Source organism: Gossypium hirsutum, chromosome A10, assembly GCF_007990345.1.
Source record: "Gossypium hirsutum isolate 1008001.06 chromosome A10, Gossypium_hirsutum_v2.1, whole genome shotgun sequence".
In the NCBI taxonomy this organism is placed as follows: domain Eukaryota; kingdom Viridiplantae; phylum Streptophyta; class Magnoliopsida; order Malvales; family Malvaceae; genus Gossypium; species Gossypium hirsutum.
The window spans coordinates 81,967,147-81,991,192 of record NC_053433.1 but is presented as its reverse complement, the minus strand read 5'-3'; the positions used below and the strand labels follow the sequence as shown (position 1 = coordinate 81,991,192).

The window sequence follows — 24,046 nt, the reverse complement described above, 5'->3', positions numbered from 1 at the left end:
AAATGATTAACAATGCGTCTAATCAACACTCTACTTAGACCTAAGGAAACAAACACTTGGCCAACTTGCCTCAGACTCATCTATGGGAGATGACATGTGACACTTCAAGATCATGACTAAAGGTGTAAACCCATAGCCCCTACTGAGAAGGGGGAAATGAAAGTACATAACAGTTCCTGGTTTCACTTCAGGCAATCTATATTCCGCGATGGTCACCATGTTGTATCCTACTCCATCCTGTAAAATGAATATATGAGCAAAAATAATGCTAAATGAAAAATAATCGTACTCTATATTCTGAGAAATGATTGTAAGGAGTGAATTGACATTAAAAGAAAATAACATGAACTGGATTTAGATGGTACCAAAATAATGCTAAATGAATATATGAGCAAAAATAAGCAACAGCAACATGGCTCATGCAACATGCATGTGTTTACGAGTAATCATCATTAACCAGAATTTGCACTACCGAAACCAACGTCTGTAAGCACAATTGAATAGATAAAAGTAACATTTCACTCATAATATGGACCTACGATGTTTAGAGAGGAGACTAGGGGCTAAACTGTAGAGTTAGCAAAGTTTTTTAGTACGAATAGCATATTGTCAATAGTTATTTATGGTGGTTGAAATAGAATGGTAGTTTATTCTCTTTCTTTTCCTAGAGGAATGAGCTATTAGTGAAATGGGACAAAGGAAAGATCCCTTGGTGAGTGAAGGAAGTCATAACTATTTCTGAAGGAAGACAGGTATATCCCCAATTGGCTATTAAAACCCAACAGCTGTTGGGTTTTTATGGCCCTTGGAGAAATGTCACTCTTTATGGTAACAGAGTTACTGGAATGTTAAATTTGGTTAATGGAGGCAAAGTTCAAATACTTAACTACATGATTATCTTTAGGTATAAAACCAAACATTTGGGTACAGTTTAGGTGTCAAATGCATTCTTAAAATAATATGAATTCAAAGATGCACAAAGTACAAATAGGAATTCATGTTTAAATAAGGAAATAGATCATCACCAGACGATGAAAGATACAGTCAATGTGTTTCATAGTCTGGAAAGGTAATGGTAGCTAACAAGCATGAAGCAGCTGGAGATGATATATCCTTCTTGATTGAAATTGAACTAATAAAGATGCTTAGCAGCAGACGCTTTCATGCCAATACTTTGCAAACCTGGTTATTTTAAGAGAACCATTCAACTTATCCAGACACGGCATCAATGAAAGAACAATGTAATGGAAACTCGGCAAGTGATTCCTCCCCAGCAAGTAATTGTTTCAACAGTACTTCAATAGCAAACAGACGATTCCTATCAGAAAGGCCATCCAGGAGTGAGGACCCTGTAACCTCATCCAAAGCTTTATAGGCTGCAGTATCAGCATGGACTCTTCTTCGTGAGCTGATCAACACCCTAACATAGTCAAAGACCAATGCATCAAGAACTATGGTCGGATAAGTTCCTATAGACAACAGAGTTCTATCTCTGTCAGCAGCAGAAATATTAAGCTGGAGACGTTCAACTTCCAATTTCATTGCTTCAAGGAAGGTTAGCTTTCTTTCCAGCAAAATTGGATAAATCGCATGGCTAAGTTGTATATGTTTTATCTAATTGACAATTAGCCACGAAATGCCTGTATATAAAAATTTTAATAAATTAAACCTTTCATTGTTAAAATCAACAGTCAACCATTACATAGTATTGATAGCTGTATTTCATGTTATTCTGCCACGTGTCACATCAAAATTGCTGCATGTGGCAAAAAATAATATTTTATATTTAAATTTAATAAAAAATGTTTAAAATTATAGAAAATTATAAAAATATTTAAAGATTATAAAAAATATATAAGTGCAACAAAATAAAAATTAAAAAACTTATAAAAAATATTATAAATGACTAAAAAATATATAAATTATAAAAACTATTTGTTTAATTTATATAAACTATAAAAATATTATATAATTATGAAAAATTGTAAAATTTATGAAAATATATTAAAAATATAGGAAATTATTAAAAATATTTTAAAATTAAGTTAATTTAAAAATATTAAAAATATTATTAAAAAAATAAAAATCATAAAAACCAATTATTAATGAAAGATATTTAAAAATATTAAAAATATTAAAAATTGATTTAATTTGTAATGATATTTTTATAATTTTATATATATATATATAATTTCTGCACTTTAAATTAATTTTTATAATATTTTTAATAAATTTCTATATTTTAAAATATTTTTAAGAATTTTTAAAAAAATTTAATTAAAATTTTTGTGATTTTTAATATTTTTTTATAATTTTTAGTCATTTATAATAATTTTATAAGGTTCACAATTTTTATATTTCTTACACTTTTATATATTTTTGTAATTTTTTATTTATTTTTTAATGACTTTAAATATAAAATACTCAAAATCACGATAAACAATCTGGTAAGCATCATTCTATTTGTTACAGAACAGGAACTAATTATTACTGAATAGATTGTAATCAACAAAATCATCGGGATTAGTGTGTAGCAGAATTATAGGGATTAGATTTGTAAATAAGCAGATATTTAGTATTTAATAGTTGATTCTTTCCTATTTTAGGAGGTTACACTGTATATAAATAAGTACCTTATCAGTTGAATGAAAATATATTTCGCTTTCTTCTCCCATTCTGATGTACATGGTATCCAAGATTACTTTTCTCATGTCTAACTTGTTTCAAACAGCCCCAAGTAGTTCCACCAACAAGCTCTACAAAGCTTGATCACCAGATTCCTAGGAACTGGCTTCCATAAGTCTCTGCTCTCTTCTATGTTTGTTCCTTATTATTGGTGGGATAGCGACTATGTTTCTTTCTTTCTTTCTTTTTTGTGGCTATTGCCGGGTATTATTTTGTTATTTGGATTTGCCTTTTGTGTCTGGTCTGGGATTATTTCCTGGAATTTTCAGGCATTGTCAATTGTGATTAAGGTTGTATTGCTGACGTTGGCAATCTTGGTTGAGTGTTGTTGGGGGTTTTATAAAATGATTTAGACCAAGTCTTTGATGGATGTTGTTCCTGTAATTACAAGAATTACTGAGCATGAGCTGGTTCTAGTTTATTTGGATTGGAGTAAAAGGATGGATCTTTATTCAAGAAGTATTGATAAGAATGATCATCTTATTAATGACCCTTCTAAGGGTAATACAAGGCAGATATGGATTAGAGATAATACAAGATGAATCTCTCACAACTTATGCTTATTATGACCTTTTTTGCTCCAAATCTCTGGGTCTGAGATTTTCACTTTACGTGACACCTTTAGAATAGTAGTTTGTTTAAGAAATTCACACTCATCATAGCTGAATAATAGTTCCCTTGTTGATCAAGGTAGATGGAATAGATGCCCGATAGAGGAGGGGTATTGAGCAACCATTGAAAATCACATGCAAGAATCAAGAGGAATTGCGTGCTACTACTGTCAGGAGCTATAGCAAGAAACTTCAGAAAACAACTCACTCAATGAATCTTTTGTAGCCAATTCATCTTTGAGAAGCCCATTCTAGTTTTTGTTGACGAGTTTGTCTGATTCTCTCAATACCAAGAATCATTGAAAGCCACCAATTCATCTCCTTTTACCACTACTAACACTACTAACATCAAGTCGAGTGTGTGTTATTTTTTCCTCATCCTAATAAAGATGTCTCTTTTCTTCATTTGAACCAACTGAAAAGTATACTTTTGTACTTGAATCTAGAATTTACAATCTTACATCAATTTATTTATAATTGGTTTTGAGTTTACCTATATGAACTTTAAAATCTTATTACAAGATAAATTATTGAAAGAATTTAAGAATTTGAGGATTTTCGATATTCAATAAGTATTGAGATTCATTGTATATACTATTTGAAGTATGTTAATTAGAACACCTTTCTTTATTGACCTTGAAAAATTATGTTCAAAATTTTTCAAATAGAATGATTAATGTTGGCATGCAAAACATTATCGTCTTATGTATAAGGTACATATCCTATTTTGTCTAACTCAGATTTTAAGCATTTTGTTAGTTTTATTAACTTGGTTATATCTTATGAAAATTTATCTTTTTCAATTTGATTTAAAAGTGATTTTCATCACACTGACACATATTGTAAGTCATTCCATGTCAAATAATTAATAACAGCTTACATTAAATCTTTTTGATTAAATTGTATTTTAATCCTCTAATTTTTCAAAACTTACAATTTAATCAATTTTCTACATTTTTAATTTCATAATCTTTCAACTAATCAATTTATTTCCAAAATTTATTAAAATTCTATTGCGTTTGGTCTTGGAACAACACCATTTATTATTTCAAAAATTCAGAGCGTTACAATATTACTTCATTACAATATTTATTATCTATATTTATACTATCAATATTTTTTATTAAGTGTTTTACTAAGTTGATGTCACTCTCGATCTCACTAATTTGGATAGAGAAATTATAAAAATGTCTTTTTACAATTAAAATAAATTATACTATTTGAGGGTATTTTAATCTTCTCATTTTAACAAAAACTAATAAAAATATGTATATTGTGAAATTTAAACTTTCGTCATTTGGATTAGTAACATTTTAAATTCACCACTTAATCAGATTAGTTTTAATGTTTTTATATGTTTTCTTAATATGCACAATTTATTATCTTTATTTTGATTACAACAAATGATAAATAATTATAGGGTATTTAGTATTGTTAATTTGTTGTATTTACATGTTTAAATTTCGTTTTACTCATAATTTAATCTAATTTTTTATTTTAGTGTCAAATATATTTCATGTATTATTATGAATAATTAGTTTTTAACCATATGTTTCATTGTTTATTTTATGCTAATTTTATACATACATATATGTTCTAAATATGTGATTTCTATAAGTGTACTTGTCTAATAAGATTTCTAGTATTATTTAAGTACTTTAGTGGGTTGGTGTAACCCTTCACTTGGTTGCCAACTCAGTTATAAAATTACAAAAATATCACTTCTTTTAAATTATAAATAATATTATAACGGTACTTTTATTTTTTTCAAATTTTTATATCATCTTTAAATAAAATAATTATAAATCATAAATTCAAAGATGGAACAAGTGTTTAATAACATTAAAATACCAATTCATCAACTCCACCAATATTCATTATTGAATAAATTAAAAAAAAATATTTTTATCAACATCGTTAGTGTGACAAGATCTAGTATATAGTGTAAAACTTTCAAAAATATATTGTAATTTTGTAATATATTATGTAACAAGAATTGCAATATATATTATTTAATTACATAATTTCTTATGATCTGCGTAATATATTTTGTAATAGAACAATTCTCGTAAAATTTTTGTGTTGTTACAAAAACATTACCCTATTACAATATTTATTACATATCCTATAATATTATATGAAACACGAATTATTTAAAAATTAATGAAAAATTAAAAAATTACATTTTTATAAAAATAAATTAATATTTAAATTTTTTATAAAAAACACTCAAATTTTTTGAAAAAATAAATAAAAATTTAAAAATTAGACAAAATAGTTAAAATTACAAAAGCTATATATATATAAATTATTAAATTTACAAAAAAAATATATGTATATAAATTCTAAAAGTATAAAAAATTCTAAAAAAAATTATTTAAAATTTTAAAAAAAAAACTCAATAAAATGTACATAAATTTAAAAAAAAATAAAATATTCAATAATTTATAAGACTTTGAATATTAGTAATTTTATAAAAATTTTAATATTTTGTAAAATTTCTTGAGTTCTGATTTTTTTTAATTTGAAAAATTCTAAAACTGTAATTATTTATAAAATTTTAATGTGTTTGATAATGTAGCAAGTATAGTTAGCTAATGACATAGTATGTGTACCATGTTTAATATTTTGATTAATCCACGTCATCTTCTTTTGATATTAGAAAGTATATTTTGGGAGGACTCGAAGACTAGCTGGGTAGCGATGGTGCAAGAGTCTTCAGGTATGTGTTGGATGAGTTGTCTTTCCGATAGACTTTGATTGCATATCTTCCCGCCTTGTATTTCTGATGCTTCCTATGGTGTAATCAATAGGGAAGAGAAGAGGGTTTTAGGAAGGGCTGGGCCGGGGGGATAGTGTTTTACTCTCCCACCCACGTGGTTTTGCGTTGAATAAAAATCTTTCTTTAACTATTAATTTTTTTTGACCGGTTTAACCGGTTTCTTTTGGCTTTGTTACGGTGAGCTGAGGGGAAGAAGCTTGTTTTAGAATTTTTCTCTTTTTTGCGCTCGCCTTCTTTATAATATTTACTCGTTATGAAAACTCGGAACAAAACAGAAAAATTTTCAAAACCCCCCAATTTAGTTAAAAAAAAGAAAAGTGCGCCAACTCGATTTCCCCATCCTGCACCACCGTATCACCTCCAGTTATGGCTGATTCCATTACAATCGATGGCACCGACGAGGACTTGGCCCTCTCCAAGTCCGACTACCTGAGCCGACAAGAGGTGCTTCGTCGGCGGTCACGGCGGGTGAAGCAGCTGGCGAGGCTCTACAAAGCTCACTACTGGAGTCTAATGGAGGAGCTCAAGAGAAAGCACAAGGAATACTATTGGCTGTATGGAAAAAGCCCCTTCAAAGAAGACGAGAAGAAGAATGGCGAACAGAACGATGAAAATAATAAGTTAGGGTTAGGGTTTCAGCTCAAGTGTCAGATTTCAGATTGCAAAGATAAAGCGATGGCGTTGACTCGGTTTTGTCATAAGCATATTTTGAAGGATACAAATCAGATCCTATATCGAGGCTGTAATTTTCCTATCAAGAGGTTAGTTCTTTTTATATAATTCACGATTTTATTTTTATGTGATTTCTGCTTTTTTTTCTTAAGCGCGATTCCTTCTATAAGTTCAATTAGGGTTTAATTGTAATTGATTTATTAGGGAAAATCATGAATTTTTTTTCCTTTCTTTTTTTTTGGGTGATCTTGGTAATATTTATGCACTTGGATTTACTGAATTTGGTAAATTGAATTTATTAATGAGTCTTCCTCTTGTTTAGAACATAAAGTTTTGATCCTGTACGGTGATATGAGGAATCTTGAGCGAGCGATCTGAAGAATATCAACATTAAGTTGAGGGTCTTTTTTAAGTAGATGCTATTTTCTTTTCCAACCACAGTTTTGTTGTGAATGGGATAAGGTATTCGGCTATTTAAAGATGCTTTGTGTGTTGAAACAATGAAGTGGTTTTGGCAGTCTCTAGAGAAAGAACATATGATGGAATTTAAATGCCATTGCAACTATGGTGTGTTCTTGTGAATATGGTTTATTTCTTTTTTATTTTCTCTCATGTCATAGAGGATCCTTGATTAGATGTTTTAGTAGGAGAAGAAGTTTCTATGATTGATGTGAGTGACCAAGTGTTATTAGAGAGAATGTCATATATGTTCTAATTAACCATGGGGTTGCATTTACCGTGCAATATTTGTTGTAAGATAGGTTAAGATAATATATATGTGTAGATGGTCTTTGGTTTGTAATCTTATGCCCCAAACCTAAAGGAATGAAATCATTTATAGAAAAAAGAGAATGAAGTTGTTGTGTGTGGCATATGGTCATGCTTAAGAAAGGTTGAAGAGAGTTTTGGCTTTGGTTGCCTCAATCTCTTGAAAGCATTCCAAAAATTTGGATTGATATTAACTCTTCTGTGGATACAAGCTATTTTGCTTCAACTCATCATTTTTATTGAAGTATTCATGTCTGACCCTTGTGTCTGAGACATAGATATGGGGGTATGACCTTCAAGGATCCTCCAAATATATGGAAAAAAAATAGAAAAATCTAACAATACCCTTGTAGGACACACGCCTGTAACCAATACTCAAGCATGAGGCCAAGATACATAGGATATGAAAACTAATCCTACCTGTTATGTCATAGTCTCAGCTTTCGTCTCCACTGATTAAATTGTCTTTTGATGTTTACTTCAGTCATTTGGGATAATATTCAATTCGACTATATTGTAAAATTTGGGGCTTAGATGCATGGGATGTTAATGCTCATATGCTTGGTATGTGATTTTACTACAGGAATTTTGTTTTGTTCGCGAAAATTAATTTAAATAATATATATGGGATTATTGGACTGGACCACTGCCACATGTTAGCTAACCACCTTACACTATATTAAGTTCTGTGAGTTCTGCACCTGCAATTGAGACTTGGATATCGATATTTTATTTACTACCTATATAAATGACAATGGGCCTTTTGGCATGGCTGGGGCTTCACTAAAGAAGTGCCATTGGAGACAGAGTCACTAACATAGTTAACCTGATTCACTTGATGTGCAACTACCATGAGTGTTCTGCAAATTTAATGCAGAAGTGCTGTATGGTGTTGAAAAATATTTTTATTAATTTTCTTCTTAGTAAATAAAAATAAAATATTCAATGTTATTAAACTAAATGATAGGTTTTGAGAAAATAATTTTTTTGTTAATTAGACATAAAACATAAATGAATGAAATCAAGGGGAAGTAAAAGGAATGATGAATGTGGAAAAGTTATAATTTTCCAATAGTTTAAAGGGCAAAGTGAGAATGCAAAAGAATTTCATTGAATGTGACTATAGATGAGCTCTTTCTTGAAGATGCTTTGGTTTATTGTTTTGTCTGAAAACCACAATGGGATTCCTGCATAGGCTAGAAAAATTTTAGAACTTCAAGAGCAAAAGACATTACTTCTACCTTTGTTGCAGAAAAATTCATTCATGAGCTGGGCCAAATACACATTAAAACTAGACATTGGATCTGTTGCTCTGTCCATTTTGGACATTTGGGATCTGCATGCTAGGGCACACATAGGTTACACAATTTTTAGATGTTGCCTTAGTGGTGCCAATTACTATCATACCTTTGCTCGAGTAGGATAACAACTGCTTCATTTATGGTTGGCTTTATTTCTTATGTAGGTCACTATATTGGATAACCATGTCTATCCATGCCTGAGTTTGTGTTTCTTGTAATACTTTCTTACTACATTTTTTCTTCATGGTTTTTTGGCCGAAGTGGTCAAAAGTTGAGCCTTATAATATATTAGTTTTAGTAAATTTAAGAAACGGTATCTTTTATATATAGTGGGCAGCTTTGCAAGAAACCAATCCTAAGATCTATTAATCCTCCTCATTGCCCGGTCCATGCTCAAGCGGCTGAAAAACATCTTCAACGAGCATTGAAAAGGGCAGGCCTTAATGTCTCTTCTCCAAGTAAGCTCGCTCCGAAGTTGCATGTTGTTGTTGCCGAGTATGTTCGTCAGATTCAATCTAAAAGAAGAGAAGCACAACGAAAATCAGCAACTAAAATCAAGATTGAAGAGAAAACTAGTGAAAGTTGAATATTATTTCGCAAAACATGTTAAGCCAACAGAAATAGGTAGCTTTATTGCTGCTGGCGGCGCTTCCATATTTCAGTGTCTAGGCCTAGTATGAGTGAAAATGCTGTGAGACACTGGATATGTGCATTGAAGGTTATTATTTTTGCATGTTATGTGAAGGTAGCTTTTTGTTGTTGCCCATTATTTTTTAACCTTTTGTTATTGTTCGGTTTTGACGTTAAGTTTTATATATTCCTTCCTTTACGTGTATTTACTTCATTTTTCATTGAAAATGTAATAATAAAAAAAAGACCTTCGACTTTCTGGATTTTCACTTTTCATAAAGTGTGAGAATTCAACTTTTGGTGAATGAACAGTTAATAAAACCAACGAATGAAATTTAACATATCGGTTCGATTTGTATAACCTATTGAATTGAAAGAAAGTTAAATATTGAACCTTTCATTTCAATGTTAAATGATTAAAAAAAAAATCTTGGAATAAACCATGTGTCGTAGCTTTGATCCATTTTTTTTATTTATTTAAAATAAGAGAGTTTTAAATATTTTTAAGATGAATGTTCTTTTTCTCTATTTTACGAGTAAAAATCAAGGGGCTTTTAATTTCCGTAAAAAACACTTGAAGTTTCTGTCAACCAATAATTTGATTCACGTTATAATATGCTGAATATAATCCTACATGAATATACTTGTATTCCACCACATCATATTCTCTCCAAATAACATAAATTTTATGCTTCTTTGTGCAGACCTGCAGTCGGTCACTAATTTCCACAATTTTGTTGCAAACATGTGGACAATTTCAATATTTCTTGCTTTACACACTACGATAAATACAGCAAAGCAGCTGTTGGAGTCATCAATGGAAAGCCATTAAGACTAACTAATTTTACCTTTTCAGGGTACCATCTCTGGACTGCAACATATAAGACAGCCTCCCATTAGCATTTTAAATAAATCATATTACATTTCAAGTCCACAATAATTCCCATACACTTGTCCCTTTTCCTTCAACAATTTGACCCATTTACTTTTTAACCTTCCTTTGATATATATATATATATATATATATTTACTGACATTTTACGTGAATCAAGTAAGCAAGTCGAATTAGATACCTTTTTTTTTAGATTTTATTTTATTTTTGTATTTCCTAGTTTGATTGGTGATGCGATGGTGAAACTGACAACGAAATTTTCGTCCCCACAAAACCAAAACGAGAGGCAAAGAGGAGCCAACTCAGCCCATCTATAGATTAAGAAGCTAATGGGCATTGCAATGGCTTCGACAAGCCACACGATTTTCCATCGTCTCCCGTTTCTTTTTTTGTTTTATTTATATTTTCTTCATTTTCATCTTTCTCCCTCCTACTCACTAGTATCCATTAACCTGTTAGTTCCCTTCAACTCTTCACATTCTCAACTTGTTTTTAATTTTATTTTCCTTCATTTTTTTTTGTGTGCAATAGAGAGTGGATTACTTGGTACCAAATTTGAAGATTTTATGTTATCTTTATTTCTTTTTCATTAAAGTTTCAAGAACCCCACGTTGAGGAATCTATTTGTTTAGTGTTGGTGTTTCTGGCATTTGTGTATTGTTAAATGCAATGTGTCCAGAGATTTGAAGGAACTCAATAAAGGAATCAGTTTAACAAATGGCTTAAGCTCTATCCTACTGATACTTTTGATTCACTTTGACCTTGAATTATCCTAAAAGTTTTCCCTTTTCGGTTTGTTTGAAGATTTCATTTTATGAACTTGGAATTTTTCTTCAAAAGGGTGTGTTTATATTGGAGATTGATGAGTTTTTTTTTTTTTTTGCTTCCAGCAGAAAATGAGAGTTTGGTGAACTTTCAAAGGTTGTAGCTATTTAGAACATTTGCGCTATGTTGCCTGTTTGCTCAGCCACCCCTGGTTCTTCTTCACATTCTCAGGTGGAGTCTTCACTTTCTTAAACCATAAATTTCTTCTTCCATGCACTGGTTGACTTGCTTGTACCGCTTTAGTTTTATCCTTGAGTTAAGTTTTATATCATTTTTTAAATTTAGATTGTTTCAAGCTCAAGTAACTAAAATTTAATAGAATTAATCAAGTTTAATTGCTTATGGAACATCAAGTTTGTTTGAATGTTTAGGTGTTTTTACAAGTTGGTTGGTCAATCACAGCTGCATTGATGGAATGCTTGTGTCTGCGTCTCAGTAGACAATATCTTTTATTTTAAGTCTTTAATATGTCCTAGTTATTTTGGGAATTTATTTTATAGGATAAATTAGTAGACGGTTATGTTTGCTTGTTTTGTCTTGCTTCCATTGCTAAGGCATTCATTTTCTCATATAACTAATGTTTTTTTATTTTCCTGAATCCTGACATTCCTTAAAACGGTATTTATTCGAAACAATGCCTCTAGCAGCTTTCTTTCCATGGTGGCTTGCGACCTTTCACTCCATTCCAAAAGGATTTTCAGTTCAGATGTAATGCACAAGACAAGTCTGTTCTGGGAATGTCAGGAGGAAATCTCCATAGAATGTCCTTTAAACCACAAGCAATGGAACCTTTCTACACCAGTTTTGCTGAAACCACTGAACAACCAGTGCCTATGGACCTCATTAATAATTATTCTTGCCCAGAAAAGTTCAATGATGCTAAATGCAACATTTCTAATGTCTGGAGTTCTTCAGTCAAAGCAGTAAATGACTCAAACGCATTAGAAGAGAAACTTGTGGATTTAACAAACCAATCTGTAGAAAATGCCAATAATTCCATGGGGATGGTGGGATCTGAAACCATCTCAACTATTGACACAATGGTTGAGAATCCAATTGCAGCGTCTAGCACCCTGAACTTTGACAACGATTCACTATCCGGTGGAATAAACAGTCTTGATAAATTTCTGACTGGGGTTAATGAGTCCTTCAACTCTTCAGTGAACAGGGGAGAGAATGCTATGAAAAACTTATTGGATAAAATTACTTCTTCTATGACTTCTGTTACAACAAGTGCCTCTGAAGCTGTAGACAACGCTCAAGCATTAGCTGATAATAAGGTCTCTAACTTGTCAAATGATTTGAATGAAGCCTCAAATAAAGCTAATGCTTTTGCTGTTGACTTGTTGAGACGTACAATAGTTGTAGTGGAGAATTCTTTATTTAATGGCGCTTCCTCTTTTGGATATTATTATGGGTCTGCCAAGGAACGTCTTCCACCAGAGATCAAAGATGCATTAACTCTTTACGAAGAGAGAACCGGAAAAACCTTAAAGCCTGTTGGTGCAGCCCTGCAACAGGTACCCTTTTATTTGTCATAGATATCAGTTTTGAGCATCCACAAACAAATTTCTACTTGTAGATATTAGCAAGTAGTTGGTATTAATAGGAATCAATTGAACTGGAACAATGAGTTGGAGCATATAACTTTCCTTTGTATTTACTTTTCTATGTCAATGATAAATCGTTTTTCATTAAATTCATTAATCCTCAGTTTGTTACTTAGGTCCTGCAAAATTGAAGATCTAAAGTTGAGATTCCTATCAGCTATTTCACCATTGTAGTTTAGTTGGGAGCATTTTTTTTTTCACTGAATTTCAATTTACGTTAACCAGGTTTACACCGGCATTGAGGGGGTGGAAAGGAGTCTAGGGTTTGACCCGAGTGATCCCATTGTCCCATTTTTCCTTCTTTTTGGCACCCCAGCCTCTTTATGGTATGAATGTTCTTATGTGCTCATTTTAATTAGACATTGTCAAGAATATTTTCTTGTCTCGAATGGCGAGTTTTATTTTGTATCAGATCTGTGCAGGGTGTTTTACTGGGTATGGGCATACGGTGGTTACTCTGGGGACTTATCTCCTAAGCTAACTTTGGAGCTCTTGTCTGGAAAGGAGAATGCTTTCCTTATTGATGTCCGGCCAGAGGTAAGAGACTGTAAACTTGTCTGGGCAATGATACAATAGCATGCCTGTGAGAGGCTGACACTGTTGTCATAACGGTGTTACTGGACTCTTTTTGTATGTAGTTATAAGTTGCCCTCGTAGATGGTTAATCTGTTATTCTCCTGAGGTCAAAATTACTTTTCCTATTCTATTGAATTTGAACTTTTGAAGTGGCTTATTTTTGGGTATTAACTTTTTCAAGGTCCTTAGAGAGAGAGATGGCATTCCCGATCTTCGGCGAGTAGCTCGGTTTCGTTATGCATGTGTATCTTTACCTGAGGTTTGGATAAACATCACAATCTTACCTGAAATCAATACTTTTGCTCTGCCGCTTAGTGCTAAATATGGCTCTAAGCTCTTTGCAAACTAAGCAATACGAATTGGTGTTTGCTTTTATGTTCTCTGAAGCGCTATATTTTATGGTGTTCATTGGTACTCAGGTTAATGGCTTAATGGGTAAAGTATTGAAGAGTGGAAGGGACCTTGATGACTCCTTGATTGCTGTAGTTATTCGGAACTTGAAAACCATTGAGGTTTGTATCTTGGTTTTTGTCACTACCTCTGAAGTTAGGGGGACAAACTGAAGTTATTTCTATAAATTTATTATGAGTTATTTCTTATCTAAACGGTGATCATGCACATCTAGTATTTTTCTTACTGGATCTACCTTGAGCTAAACTACTAGTTAACACGCTTTGTTACTAACCTTTGACTTTGTTCTTTCTACCACTTCTAGGACAGGTCCAAGGTCATAATTATGGATGCTGATGGTAGTCGCTCCAAAGGAATTGCAAGATCATTGAGAAATCTTGGGGTTAAGGTATGTGTTTCTGAATTTTCGGAGTACAAGAAAATTTCCTTGAGATACACAAAAATATGATGAAATAGGGGAGTCGCCTTATCAGGAATTCACAAGTGTATCATTTTTCCGTAAATTAACATTCATGTCATAGGCTCATAGTGTTGTGTTGGAAACCTGAATCAATGTGGGAGTTCACCTATTCTGAAAGATTACAGCTAGATATTTAATGACTGTCTTTGGACTAAGGAGTGAGCATATTCTGATCAAATTGAAATAACCAACATAGATGAAATCTAGTTAGATTTTGAATTTATTATTAATTTGGTCCCTTATGGTTTAGAAAAATTTACCAAACCCAAAATGCAAATATGCAAGCTCCAAATAGTTAGATCCCTAAATCCTAATCTCTCATTTCAGAATTTCAACGCTGCATTGTTGCCTGCTCTCTCAGTACAATCTAAATCCTTTTGTTAGATATCTTATCTACTAACCTCTTGCACTTCTGCCCTAGTTATTGCATTTAATGAGTTTTGTAGGTTGCTCGATACTGCAAATTAGCTTACATAAACTAATTGTTAATTTGTGCTTTACATCACAGAGACCATACTTGGTCCAGGGTGGCTTCCAATCTTGGGTGAATCAGGGTCTCCGAGTTAAGGAACTAAAGCCAGAGACAGCGCTTTCTATACTTAATGAGGTATTTCTTATGCTTTATTCCCTTTTCCCAAAAACTTTTAAGTACTGTCCAGTGCTGAACTTTTTTACCAGCACCACGAGAATATAATTTGTTTCTTTTTTTATTTTTATTTTTATTTTTTTTTGTAATTAGAAGACCTTAGCTAACACTGAAGTCATATTTGATAGACTGAACTGGTTGACCAAGATCAAATGAGGGATGGAAAATAACACTTTTTTTTTTGAGTTAATGTGATTGATTTTAGGAGTTGTATGTAGGTTACAATCTTAGATGTTATTACTACCAAATATGATAGCTGCTTATAGCATATGATCAAAGAAATCTATTGCAATATGCTTCTAATAACACACATGTTAAACATCCGACAACATAATCTGTTGCGCATTGCTAGAAAGTCTTGCCTTAAGGACACTTCTAAGCCAAAACTGATCTAGGGTTTCAAAATATTTCATCCTTGAATTATTTGAAATAAAAATATGCTTTCTCTAACTCTTCTTTTTTATTACTTTTTAAAATTGCTAATGTAATAAATCTTAACTTGTGTTCACCACAGGAAGCTGAGGCAATTTTAGAAGATATCAATCCATCTCCAGTACAAGTTCTTGGGTGTGGTGTGGTAAGACTAGGGTTCCTTGAGTGATACATATGTGCTTCAGTTTATGTACTAGTAAGATGAACCCCAAGAAAATGGTATTTTAATTACGCTAGATCGAATTGATATTAAAATGATATTTGGTATTTAGAAACATGCACTGTCATCATTGTCCTCATATGTAACACATGAATTATATCGATTGAAACCCATTAAATTCTAATAAATATCTTTGTTGCAGGGTTCCATAGCAGCAATTTATGCACTGCTAGGTGTGTATCTTGTACTTTAAATATATATATATTTTTAATTGAAACTCAGAAGAAATGATTGATTGTGAGTCATCAAACATGCAGTTTTCACTTTCTTCAAACTTTCATATTGTTATTGAATATTCTCTTCAACCTAATTTTCCTGGGATTCTGTCATGCTTATGCACATCAGAAATGCTTTTTTAAAAATGTTTTTATTGATTTACCAGTTCTCTTTTTTCAGAGTGGGAGAAATCATTACAGCTTATTGGCATTCTTGGCCTTGTCCTGGTATGTTATTTCACCTGATTTAAACTGTTCTGGCCAGTCTCTTTGATATTGATTTCGTTGTTTCTCAAAGTTGAAACTAACTTCAGCATTTTGGTTGTTTTCAATGCTGTGTTTTAAAAGACAATACAGAGGTTTTAGTCAAACTAGAACTCACTGCAATCATTAAGACCCGGGTCTTAGTGTGAAATATTCTGGTTTACCATAGTAAAACTGATTCATTATAAAATAGCCATCAGTGATTCACTCCAAATAGCCACAGTTAAACCAGAAATAAGGACCTATGTTTCCTGAGTCCCATGAAGATGTATATGATTTTCACGGCAAAAATGGTTTGATATCTGATTGCCATGTACTTAAATGCACCCTTTTACATTGAGTGGGTTCCTTTGATGCCTAAAGTGATATCGATCCACTGTAGAGGATAAGTTGACTTTTGCTCCTTGCATGTACTAATGCGACATTGAACTGTTGCTTTTAGTTGAGGCTTAGTGCTGAACCTCCTTGGTTATATGTTAAAGAGAATATTTTAGCAGTTAAGTTGAATTTGGCCCTCCAGTAATGGTGATTTTCTAATGCTTATTCATTGCTGGCTTATGACTCCACCAGACCGTTTACCGGAGGGTCTCTTCATATGAGAATGCTGAAGATCTGAAGAAAGATTTGACGTAAGTCCTCTATAACACTACTACATGTGTGACCAATAATTTGATCTGTAAACTGATTTTACCTAATTTCAGCGGCCGGCAATGATATTTTTGTTCCATCTTTGTAACCTTTCACCAGGTTGTTGTTGGGTCCTGCTAAAGTTGGAGCTGTGGCATATTCATGGATTGCTGGGAAGTTAGAGACCAATGGCATTGGACTTTCGACCTCACCTTCATCCTTAGATGTTCAAAACCGAGTGTTGCAGGCTGCTGCGAAGCTTGAATCTCAACCATCCAATGCAGAAGATCCATCGATTACTCCAATAAATGAGAAAGTAGATCTCTCGGAAGCATAGGGTCTTGGATTTCATCATCATCATATTGGTGAAATGCAAGTTGACCTGCCTCACTGATATAATATTTTCAATACCCTAAGAATGAGTCTTGTACATTAGTGTTACATCAACAAGAGTTGTATACTAATAATAATCATTGAACAAATAATACCAGCCAAACCAATAAACAAGTTTGAAAATTGCTTTCAATTGTGGCTCAACTTAGCTTAGTTTGGTGGTTTTGGTTAGAAATTGGCGAACCGTATGCAGAATATATGTTACTGGTTTTAGTATATGTTTAATTATCATTCGCAAGTTGACCTTCATATTTAATAAGCGGGTCTTACACATTTGAATGGAGATGATAAATGTATTGAATATTAATGGATGAAAACCTAATAGACTGGATTTTAACTCATTATATCCAACACATTCTATATCAAACAGGACACGGTCAAATTCAAATCCAAACTGTTCTAAATGAACTGGAGAATTGGTCTGTCCATAATTATTGTGACTTTGAATCCCACAATGAAAAGTATGACGTTCTGTAGGGATGGAGTTTATGTGAGCCTAAGTTCTTTGATTCTGACCGCCATCTTTTGCAAGGTGGTTATTAGATTGTAAATATCAGTTGGTATTAAAGACAGCTATCGTAACTCACAGTAACAATTGCGTAACCAATAATGACATTGTATTATACTGTATTTGATCGTGGTTAAAGAAACTAATGTAGGTGTCGTACGTCCGAAACATGATAGATTATTATATGTTAGATCGAAAAGTAGTGCAGGTGTCAGTGGGTGTGTAACATGATGAACTAATATTTTCATTTTGATGATTGGGGGAGAAAAGCCCAATCTCTGTCGGATACTCCCAAGTAATATCAAGAAGTTAAAAAAATTGATTTCATTACTTGAGTCTTTGGAAGTTTAGGAGGGGGCGTGTTACGAGTTCAATAAACGTGAATTGTTACTCTTATATAATAGATCCTTTTGCTTATAATTTGTGCGCCTATAATGCCAGTAGACAGCTTGTTTGAGGAGAATATACATCATGTGGCAATTGTCAGGGATCCATGAAGCAGACTAGAATTCCACAAGGTAGACCCTAAAGACTTTTAACTTTCATTCCTTCAATATAGAAGCCAAATCAAGAAACCCATTGACAATTGAAACAATGTTCCTGGGCTTTAAACACCCATATGCATTCTATATTTCGTGCTTCATCCTCTCTACTCCTAAAACCAATTGTTTTCTTTCACTACCAAGGAACAAAATTGATAGGAAATTCAATCCACCCCCCCCACATCAACGATCCACAAAAAAAACACAATTCTCGTACCTGGTTCAAACACTACCTTTTTATTTGCTGTCTGCGAAATCTGCATCAATTACGTCCCCATCAGGCCCCTTGTTTGATGAATCTGAAGGTCCAGTTTCACTACCAGGTGCAGGTCCACCAGGACCTCCTGCTGCACCGGGTTGGTTGTAGAGTGACTGGCCAAGCTGCATCACTTCTTGGTTGAGGGCAGCCATGGCATCCTTCATACCTTGTGTTGAGCCCCCTGAAATTGCATCCCTAAGCTCCTGCAATTTTGCCTCTACTTTCTCTTTCACTGGACCAGGAACCTTGTCTCCGAGCTCTTTCAGCTGCTTCTCAGTCTGGTAGACAACAGAATCAGCCTGGTTCTTTGTGTCTATAGCATCTCTTCTCTCCTTATCCTCCTTCGAGAACTTCTCAGCTTCCTTCACCATTCGATCAACCTGCATATTTTAACAACAGAACGGGCAATGGTTAATGATCAATTCTTGCATCCAATCCCAATGAACATGCACAAATTCAAGTCATGAAATATGTGCAAAGAACTTTTAGATGGCTTCCGAGCAATTCCTCTGAGCAACAAAAGTAATGCATACCTCATCGTTTGGCAAGGTACTTGCACCGGTGATAGTGATGTCCTGCTTCTTACCAGTTCCCTTATCAACAGCAGTGACAGAGAGGATACCATTGGCATCAATGTCAAATTTGACTTCAATCTGTGGAACCCCACGTGGTGCTGGTGGGATACCATCGAGACGGAAGCTGCCAAGAGATTTGTTATCCCTAACAAACTCTCTTTCACCTTGGAGTACATTAATCTCGACACTTGTCTGACCATCAGCAGCAGTTGAAAACACTTCTGATTTGGAGGTTGGCAGCGTAGTGTTTCTTGGGATAATTTTGGTCATAACACCACCAAGAGTTTCTAGACCAAGTGACAAAGGACTCACATCCAAAAGCACAATATCACTGACATCTCCAGATAAAACACCAGCCTACAACCAATTGAGAGACATAAGGAAAAACATTAAAAATAGAACTGATAAACAATAATAAGACATATTGCAATCAAATCTATAACCAACCCTGCCGCATTCAACTGAAAAGGAACGATAACTATAGAGCTATCAATATAACTTGAACAAGAATAAACCCACCTGAACTGCAGCCCCCAAGGCAACAACTTCATCTGGGTTGACTGTCACATTCGGTTCGTTGCCAGTCATCTTCCTCACAAGTTCCTGAACAGCAGGAATACGTGTTGATCCACCAACAAGGATAACCTCATCTATGTCTTTAAAGGAAAGTTTAGCATCCCTCAAAGAATTCTCTACGGGTGTCTTTAGCCTTCAGATTTCATTAAATACACAAGAGAAACTTAAAACCCTAGTGATTAAGCCCAAAAATTAGGAACAACATCAACATATTCTTCTTTTCCTTCTTGGTCCTTTTTTTTAAAAATTAAACATGATAAAAAATTATTAAAATGATAATAACTACCTGTCAAGTAGGTCTGAGCACAATTCCTCAAATTTAACCCTGGTTATGGTGGTCTCAATGTGTTTAGGTCCATCTGCTGTGGCAGTAATGAAAGGTAAACTGGAACCCAAAAAGAAAAGTCTTCGTCATTAAGCACCGAGTAGAAAGTGCAAAAATGGAAGACATATACACAAAGAAGGGGAGAGAGATACCTTATGTTTGCCTCAGTCAAAGAAGATAACTCCATTTTAGCTTTCTCAGCTGTCTCAGTTAACCGCTGAAGAGCTTGTTTGTCTTTCAAAAGATCTATGCCTTCATCCCTCTTAAAGTTTTCAGCAAGCCAGTCTACAATTCTCTGCACAAAAAATATGACACATATGACATGCTTCAGCACTGAAAGATACAACTAACCCAAAGAAGAATGTTCAAAATTCATCAAGTACACCTACCTTATCAAAGTCATCACCACCTAAATGTGTGTCTCCAGATGTAGAGAGCACCTCAAACACTCCATCACCAACCTCAAGCACTATAACATATTAAACAAATAGGCAATCAAACATTTTCTAATATCTTCACCAATAAAGGATAAATGAAATCACTATACATGTAGATAAATAGTTTCTCATCTATCTCACATACCTGAGACATCAAAGGTACCACCTCCGAGATCGAACACAAGGATGGTTTCATTGTTCTTCTTCTCAAACCCATATGCCAGAGAGGCAGCAGTAGGTTCATTGATAATCCTAAGAACTTCTAACCCAGCAATTCGACCAGCATCCTTTGTGGCAGTCCTTTGGGAATCATTGAAGTAAGCAGGGACAGTAACAACAGCTTTGGTCACTTTATCGTTCAAAAACTTCGAAGCATCATCGACAAGCTTTCTCAAAACCTATATCCAAAAATAGAAACAACCCATTAGCCATAGAAAGATTCCATTACCCTTAAAAAGCTTCATCCGTAATGCATTCATTGCCAATAAACTCAAAGTTCCATAAATTTGGTTTTCAAAACATTTTCAATTTCTCAAACTTCCAAGTTAAATAAGCTCAATAAACATAGCAAAGACAACCCAATTCATGACTCAATATAGCAGTGAAAGTAAGAAGCCGTTAATATAACATACTTGAGCTGAGATTTCCTCGGCGGCGAATTGTTTACCAATGGCAGGACAATCAAGCTTAACATTCCCATTATCATCTCTAATAACCTTATAAGAAACCTGTTTCGATTCCTCATCCACTTCCGACATCTTCCTTCCAATAAACCTTTTCACAGAGAAAAACGTGTTCTCAGGGTTCACAACGGCTTGTCGTTTCGCTATCTGCCCTACTAACCTATCCCCAGTCTTCGTATACGCCACCACGGACGGCGTCGTCCTCTGCCCTTCAGCATTCGTTACAATAGTGGGCTTCCCTCCTTCCATGGCCGCCACCGCCGAGTTAGTAGTCCCGAGATCGATTCCGACCACTTTCTCGTTCACAACTCTCACTGGCCCAACGCTGTAGCGTTTACCGTTGTTGTTGGTCTTAGCGAGTCGTAGGAAAGCGGCGTTCAACGGCGACGTTTTGTGCAGTCTTTGGCCCAAGAAAACCGTTCTGGGTGAATGGTGGTTGGGTTTTCTTGAAGAAGCGAAACCAATACCACCAAGGACATGGATTTGGGCAGTTGAGGAAGCCATTTCTTTTTTTTCTTTTTTTTTTCAGATGTAACTAATTAAAATAGCAATCAAAAGAAGAAGGAATTGAAAGTGGATAAACTGAGAAGAACCCAAAATTCCCAGAGAGACAGAGTTTGAAATGGGTAGAAAGCAAAGGCAACAAAAGCTGAGTTGGGTTTGGGGTTGGGAAGAACTAAGAAGATAAGAGAGGCGGAGAAGGTTAGAGAAGAGATTCCAGAATGATCTCAAGAGTTGGGTTTTGAGGACCATTCGATTTGATAATTTGTCACTGTTTGGATGCCAAGAAAGATCCAGTCAGGTGTTAGGAACTTTGGGCTGAACAAAGCCCCAAAAGCCCAAGAAAAAAGTTCCCAATGTTTTACCTTTTAATTATTTTTAATGAAAAATACTTAATTTAATTTTTTGAATAAAACTATATCTGTCTATCTATGTGATTTGATTAAGCTGGAACTCATCAACCAATTTAAAAAGTAATTTAAACCGATAAATCAAACAATTTTAAAAAGCTAAAAAGTAAAATTATATCTTACAAATTTATTAAAAATTTTAATTTTAGTTTAAAATTACAGATTCCATTTTTTTTAAAAATTAATACAATTATAATATGAATTTTAATTTTATATTAATATTTATATTAACAGTAAATAAATACAATTTCATTAATATTAAAATTAAATAAAATAAATACACTTTCATATTCTTCACAACTCTTCACTTTCAGCAGTTCAAAAGTCAAAGTCAGAATTGAATCAAGAGCTAAGATTGAAATCATGCATTCTAGTTTTAGACTGCTGCTGCAATTTTGTTATATCTCAATTTGCAGCAGCACGAGAGAGGGACGGTGGTGGGGGGAAGTAGGGGGAGGGAGACTGACGGGGTTGGGGAATTTTTATTTTATTTAATATTAATGTAATTATCTTTATTTACTATTAATTTATCTGTTTGAGATTATTTTAAATTTAATCTGTTTGAGATATTTAATTTTTTTTTTAAAATAATTTGATTAAATTTAAAAGCTATGATAAAGGTATACATTATTTATCTTAACATTGTATTATTTAATTTAAATTTAAAATAATTGGATATATAAATTTGTTAAAATAAAAAATTATCACAACTATTGTATACAATCTATCTCAATTTATTTTTTTAGCATTTTTACGTTATTACTTTTAATTGTTTTTTCAGCATTTTTTAAGCAAATTATTGAAATTCACCTAATTAAAATAATGTTTTTTTTTAACTTTTGCCACTTTAATTTTTTTTATCAATTTAATCATTAAAATATTTTTTAAAATAATCACTCAGCCACGTCAGCAATTTTATATTTTGTTGTAAAATTTACAAAATGGAATATTCTTTTTTTAGTCACTTTAAGAATTACAAACTTTTTAATCTAACACCCACCATCAGTAAACAACCGACCGTCATCATCATCGGTGGCCGGCGTCCAGGTCATCCTCCAATTAGCCAACTTAGCCAAACGGAAACCAACTGCAATTAATTTGCATGAATCTTGCCAACAAATTACTACAGCTGATGCATTTGTGGAAGTTAAAAATTCGATAAAGAAACATCAAAGAACTGACCACTGATTGAGAACTTGAGGCTGATCTGGTCAGAAATGTTTGAATTTGGATCATCAATTTCCATCCCCGCTGCTTCGTTAACCTTTGCCATAATACCTTCAAAAAAGAAAAAACCAATAAGATTGCATGTGACAACGAAAATGACAGAAGTTTTTGACAGAAAAAATTCAACCAAAAAATATAAAGGCATTTAACCGGTGAGCAAACAGAGTGTAGAGATCTAGACATTTTGACAGTACCGAAGGCGTTACCTTTGGATTAATCTAGTGGTAATGAAGAAAGCGCCGCAAATCTCGATTTCGTAGGCCTAGGCTGTTTTTTGCTGGACCTTTAATTTGTTGCCGGAAGTTTCCGCCAACGGAGGATTTGAATCTCGTTGATGTTTTGGTTTGTGGAGATGGTGGTGATATGGGGGAGGTGACAAAGTCGTTTACATGAAACGGAGGCGGGAAAGACCGTCGAAGAATCCAGCGAGAATCATGTCTTCGTTAGCGCCGGTGCCGGTGTCGGTACCTCGGAGGAAGAAGGACGAAGAAGATGTTGCTTTATATGCTTGGATGGCAGGAATCTTGTGCTTTGTGATCGCCAGTGAGTTTCGAAATTTTTTATTGGTTGATCCAAAAATGTAATGAAATGAAAAGAAATTTTTAGTTAATTGTCCAATAATAAGCTGAAAGATATTGTTTGAGTGGAGTTGAGAGTTTTGCCAAGTTAAAGCTGAAATTTAAGTGACGTTTGCCTCTATTAAGCTTGTCTGATTCCAAAATAATTGCGGTTGATTACGGGATAGTTTGGTATTGTTTTTTTAAGGTAAATTTATTGATTTATTCAATAAATGGAATCATATAATTTTTTTAAAAAATAGTAAATACTCGTAGTAGATAATGAAGGATAAGCTCTATCAACACAACAAAGGTTTTAACCTCAGCGCATCAATAGAATATTATGACATGTTGACAATTAACTTTGTCACAACTCAAGCACGACATATTTAGAGTGATTGCAAGCACTTAATACGATAAGGAAAT

At 33.4% G+C, this 24,046-nt stretch overlaps 3 protein-coding genes across 8 annotated transcripts; 2 read left to right on the top strand and 1 right to left on the bottom strand.

Moving 5' to 3' along the window:
• Positions 1 to 6,238: 6,238 nt before the first annotated feature.
• LOC107896770 (INO80 complex subunit D) lies at positions 6,239 to 9,712 on the top strand. 2 transcript variants are annotated; one of them, XM_016822037.2, is made up of 2 exons: positions 6,239 to 6,839; positions 9,150 to 9,712. In XM_016822037.2, exons 1-2 carry the CDS (start codon positions 6,445 to 6,447, stop codon positions 9,403 to 9,405), a joined length of 651 nt encoding a protein of 216 aa, XP_016677526.1. In that variant the 5' UTR covers positions 6,239 to 6,444; the 3' UTR covers positions 9,406 to 9,712. The 2 variants fall into 2 exon arrangements, with proteins under 2 accessions (XP_016677526.1, XP_040934822.1); XM_041078888.1 differs by having other exon boundaries at positions 6,307 to 6,839; positions 8,984 to 9,712.
• An 881-nt stretch (positions 9,713 to 10,593) lies between these two features.
• Positions 10,594 to 17,269, top strand: LOC107896772 (calcium sensing receptor, chloroplastic). Of its 5 annotated transcripts, none has more exons than XM_016822040.2 (14): positions 10,594 to 10,795; positions 11,235 to 11,337; positions 11,814 to 12,686; positions 13,002 to 13,102; positions 13,199 to 13,313; positions 13,534 to 13,611; positions 13,772 to 13,864; positions 14,068 to 14,151; positions 14,732 to 14,830; positions 15,384 to 15,446; positions 15,664 to 15,694; positions 15,918 to 15,964; positions 16,571 to 16,629; positions 16,748 to 17,269. In XM_016822040.2, exons 2-14 carry the CDS (start codon positions 11,290 to 11,292, stop codon positions 16,962 to 16,964), a joined length of 1,908 nt encoding a protein of 635 aa, XP_016677529.2. In that variant the 5' UTR covers positions 10,594 to 10,795; positions 11,235 to 11,289; the 3' UTR covers positions 16,965 to 17,269. The 5 variants fall into 5 exon arrangements, with proteins under 5 accessions (XP_016677529.2, XP_016677528.2, XP_040934821.1 ...); XM_016822039.2 differs by having other exon boundaries at positions 11,232 to 11,337; XM_041078887.1 differs by having other exon boundaries at positions 10,594 to 10,887.
• A 778-nt stretch (positions 17,270 to 18,047) lies between these two features.
• Positions 18,048 to 23,726, bottom strand: LOC107896771 (stromal 70 kDa heat shock-related protein, chloroplastic). Its single transcript, XM_016822038.2, has 10 exons — positions 23,270 to 23,726; positions 23,019 to 23,114; positions 20,875 to 22,923; positions 20,388 to 20,640; positions 20,195 to 20,274; positions 19,958 to 20,100; positions 19,767 to 19,865; positions 19,424 to 19,613; positions 18,863 to 19,261; positions 18,048 to 18,709 (listed from the first exon to the last, which is right to left on the bottom strand). The coding sequence occupies exons 3-10, from the start codon at positions 21,427 to 21,429 to the stop codon at positions 18,308 to 18,310; spliced, it is 2,121 nt and encodes a 706-aa protein (XP_016677527.2). The 5' UTR covers positions 21,430 to 22,923; positions 23,019 to 23,114; positions 23,270 to 23,726; the 3' UTR covers positions 18,048 to 18,307.
• Between the last annotated feature and the right edge of the window lie 320 nt (positions 23,727 to 24,046).

What these genes read in the sequence shown, in the direction of transcription:
- LOC107896770 (XM_016822037.2), top strand. Translation starts at nt 6,445, where the DNA reads ATGGCTGATTCCATTACAATCGATGGCACCGACGAGGACTTGGCCCTC. An exon ending in TGTAATTTTCCTATCAAGAG is followed by an intron (nt 6,840 to 9,149) that starts GTTAGTTCTTTT and finishes TTTTATATATAG; the next exon opens with TGGGCAGCTTTGCAAGAAAC.
- LOC107896772 (XM_016822040.2), top strand. Translation starts at nt 11,290, where the DNA reads ATGTTGCCTGTTTGCTCAGCCACCCCTGGTTCTTCTTCACATTCTCAG. An exon ending in GTTCTTCTTCACATTCTCAG is followed by an intron (nt 11,338 to 11,813) that starts GTGGAGTCTTCA and finishes TGCCTCTAGCAG; the next exon opens with CTTTCTTTCCATGGTGGCTT. An exon ending in GATCTGAAGAAAGATTTGAC is followed by an intron (nt 16,630 to 16,747) that starts GTAAGTCCTCTA and finishes ACCTTTCACCAG; the next exon opens with GTTGTTGTTGGGTCCTGCTA.
- LOC107896771 (XM_016822038.2), bottom strand. Translation starts at nt 21,429, where the DNA reads ATGGCTTCCTCAACTGCCCAAATCCATGTCCTTGGTGGTATTGGTTTC. An exon ending in TGGTACCTTTGATGTCTCAG is followed by an intron (nt 20,275 to 20,387) that starts GTATGTGAGATA and finishes AATATGTTATAG; the next exon opens with TGCTTGAGGTTGGTGATGGA. An exon ending in TTGACTGAGGCAAACATAAG is followed by an intron (nt 19,866 to 19,957) that starts GTATCTCTCTCC and finishes TTTGGGTTCCAG; the next exon opens with TTTACCTTTCATTACTGCCA.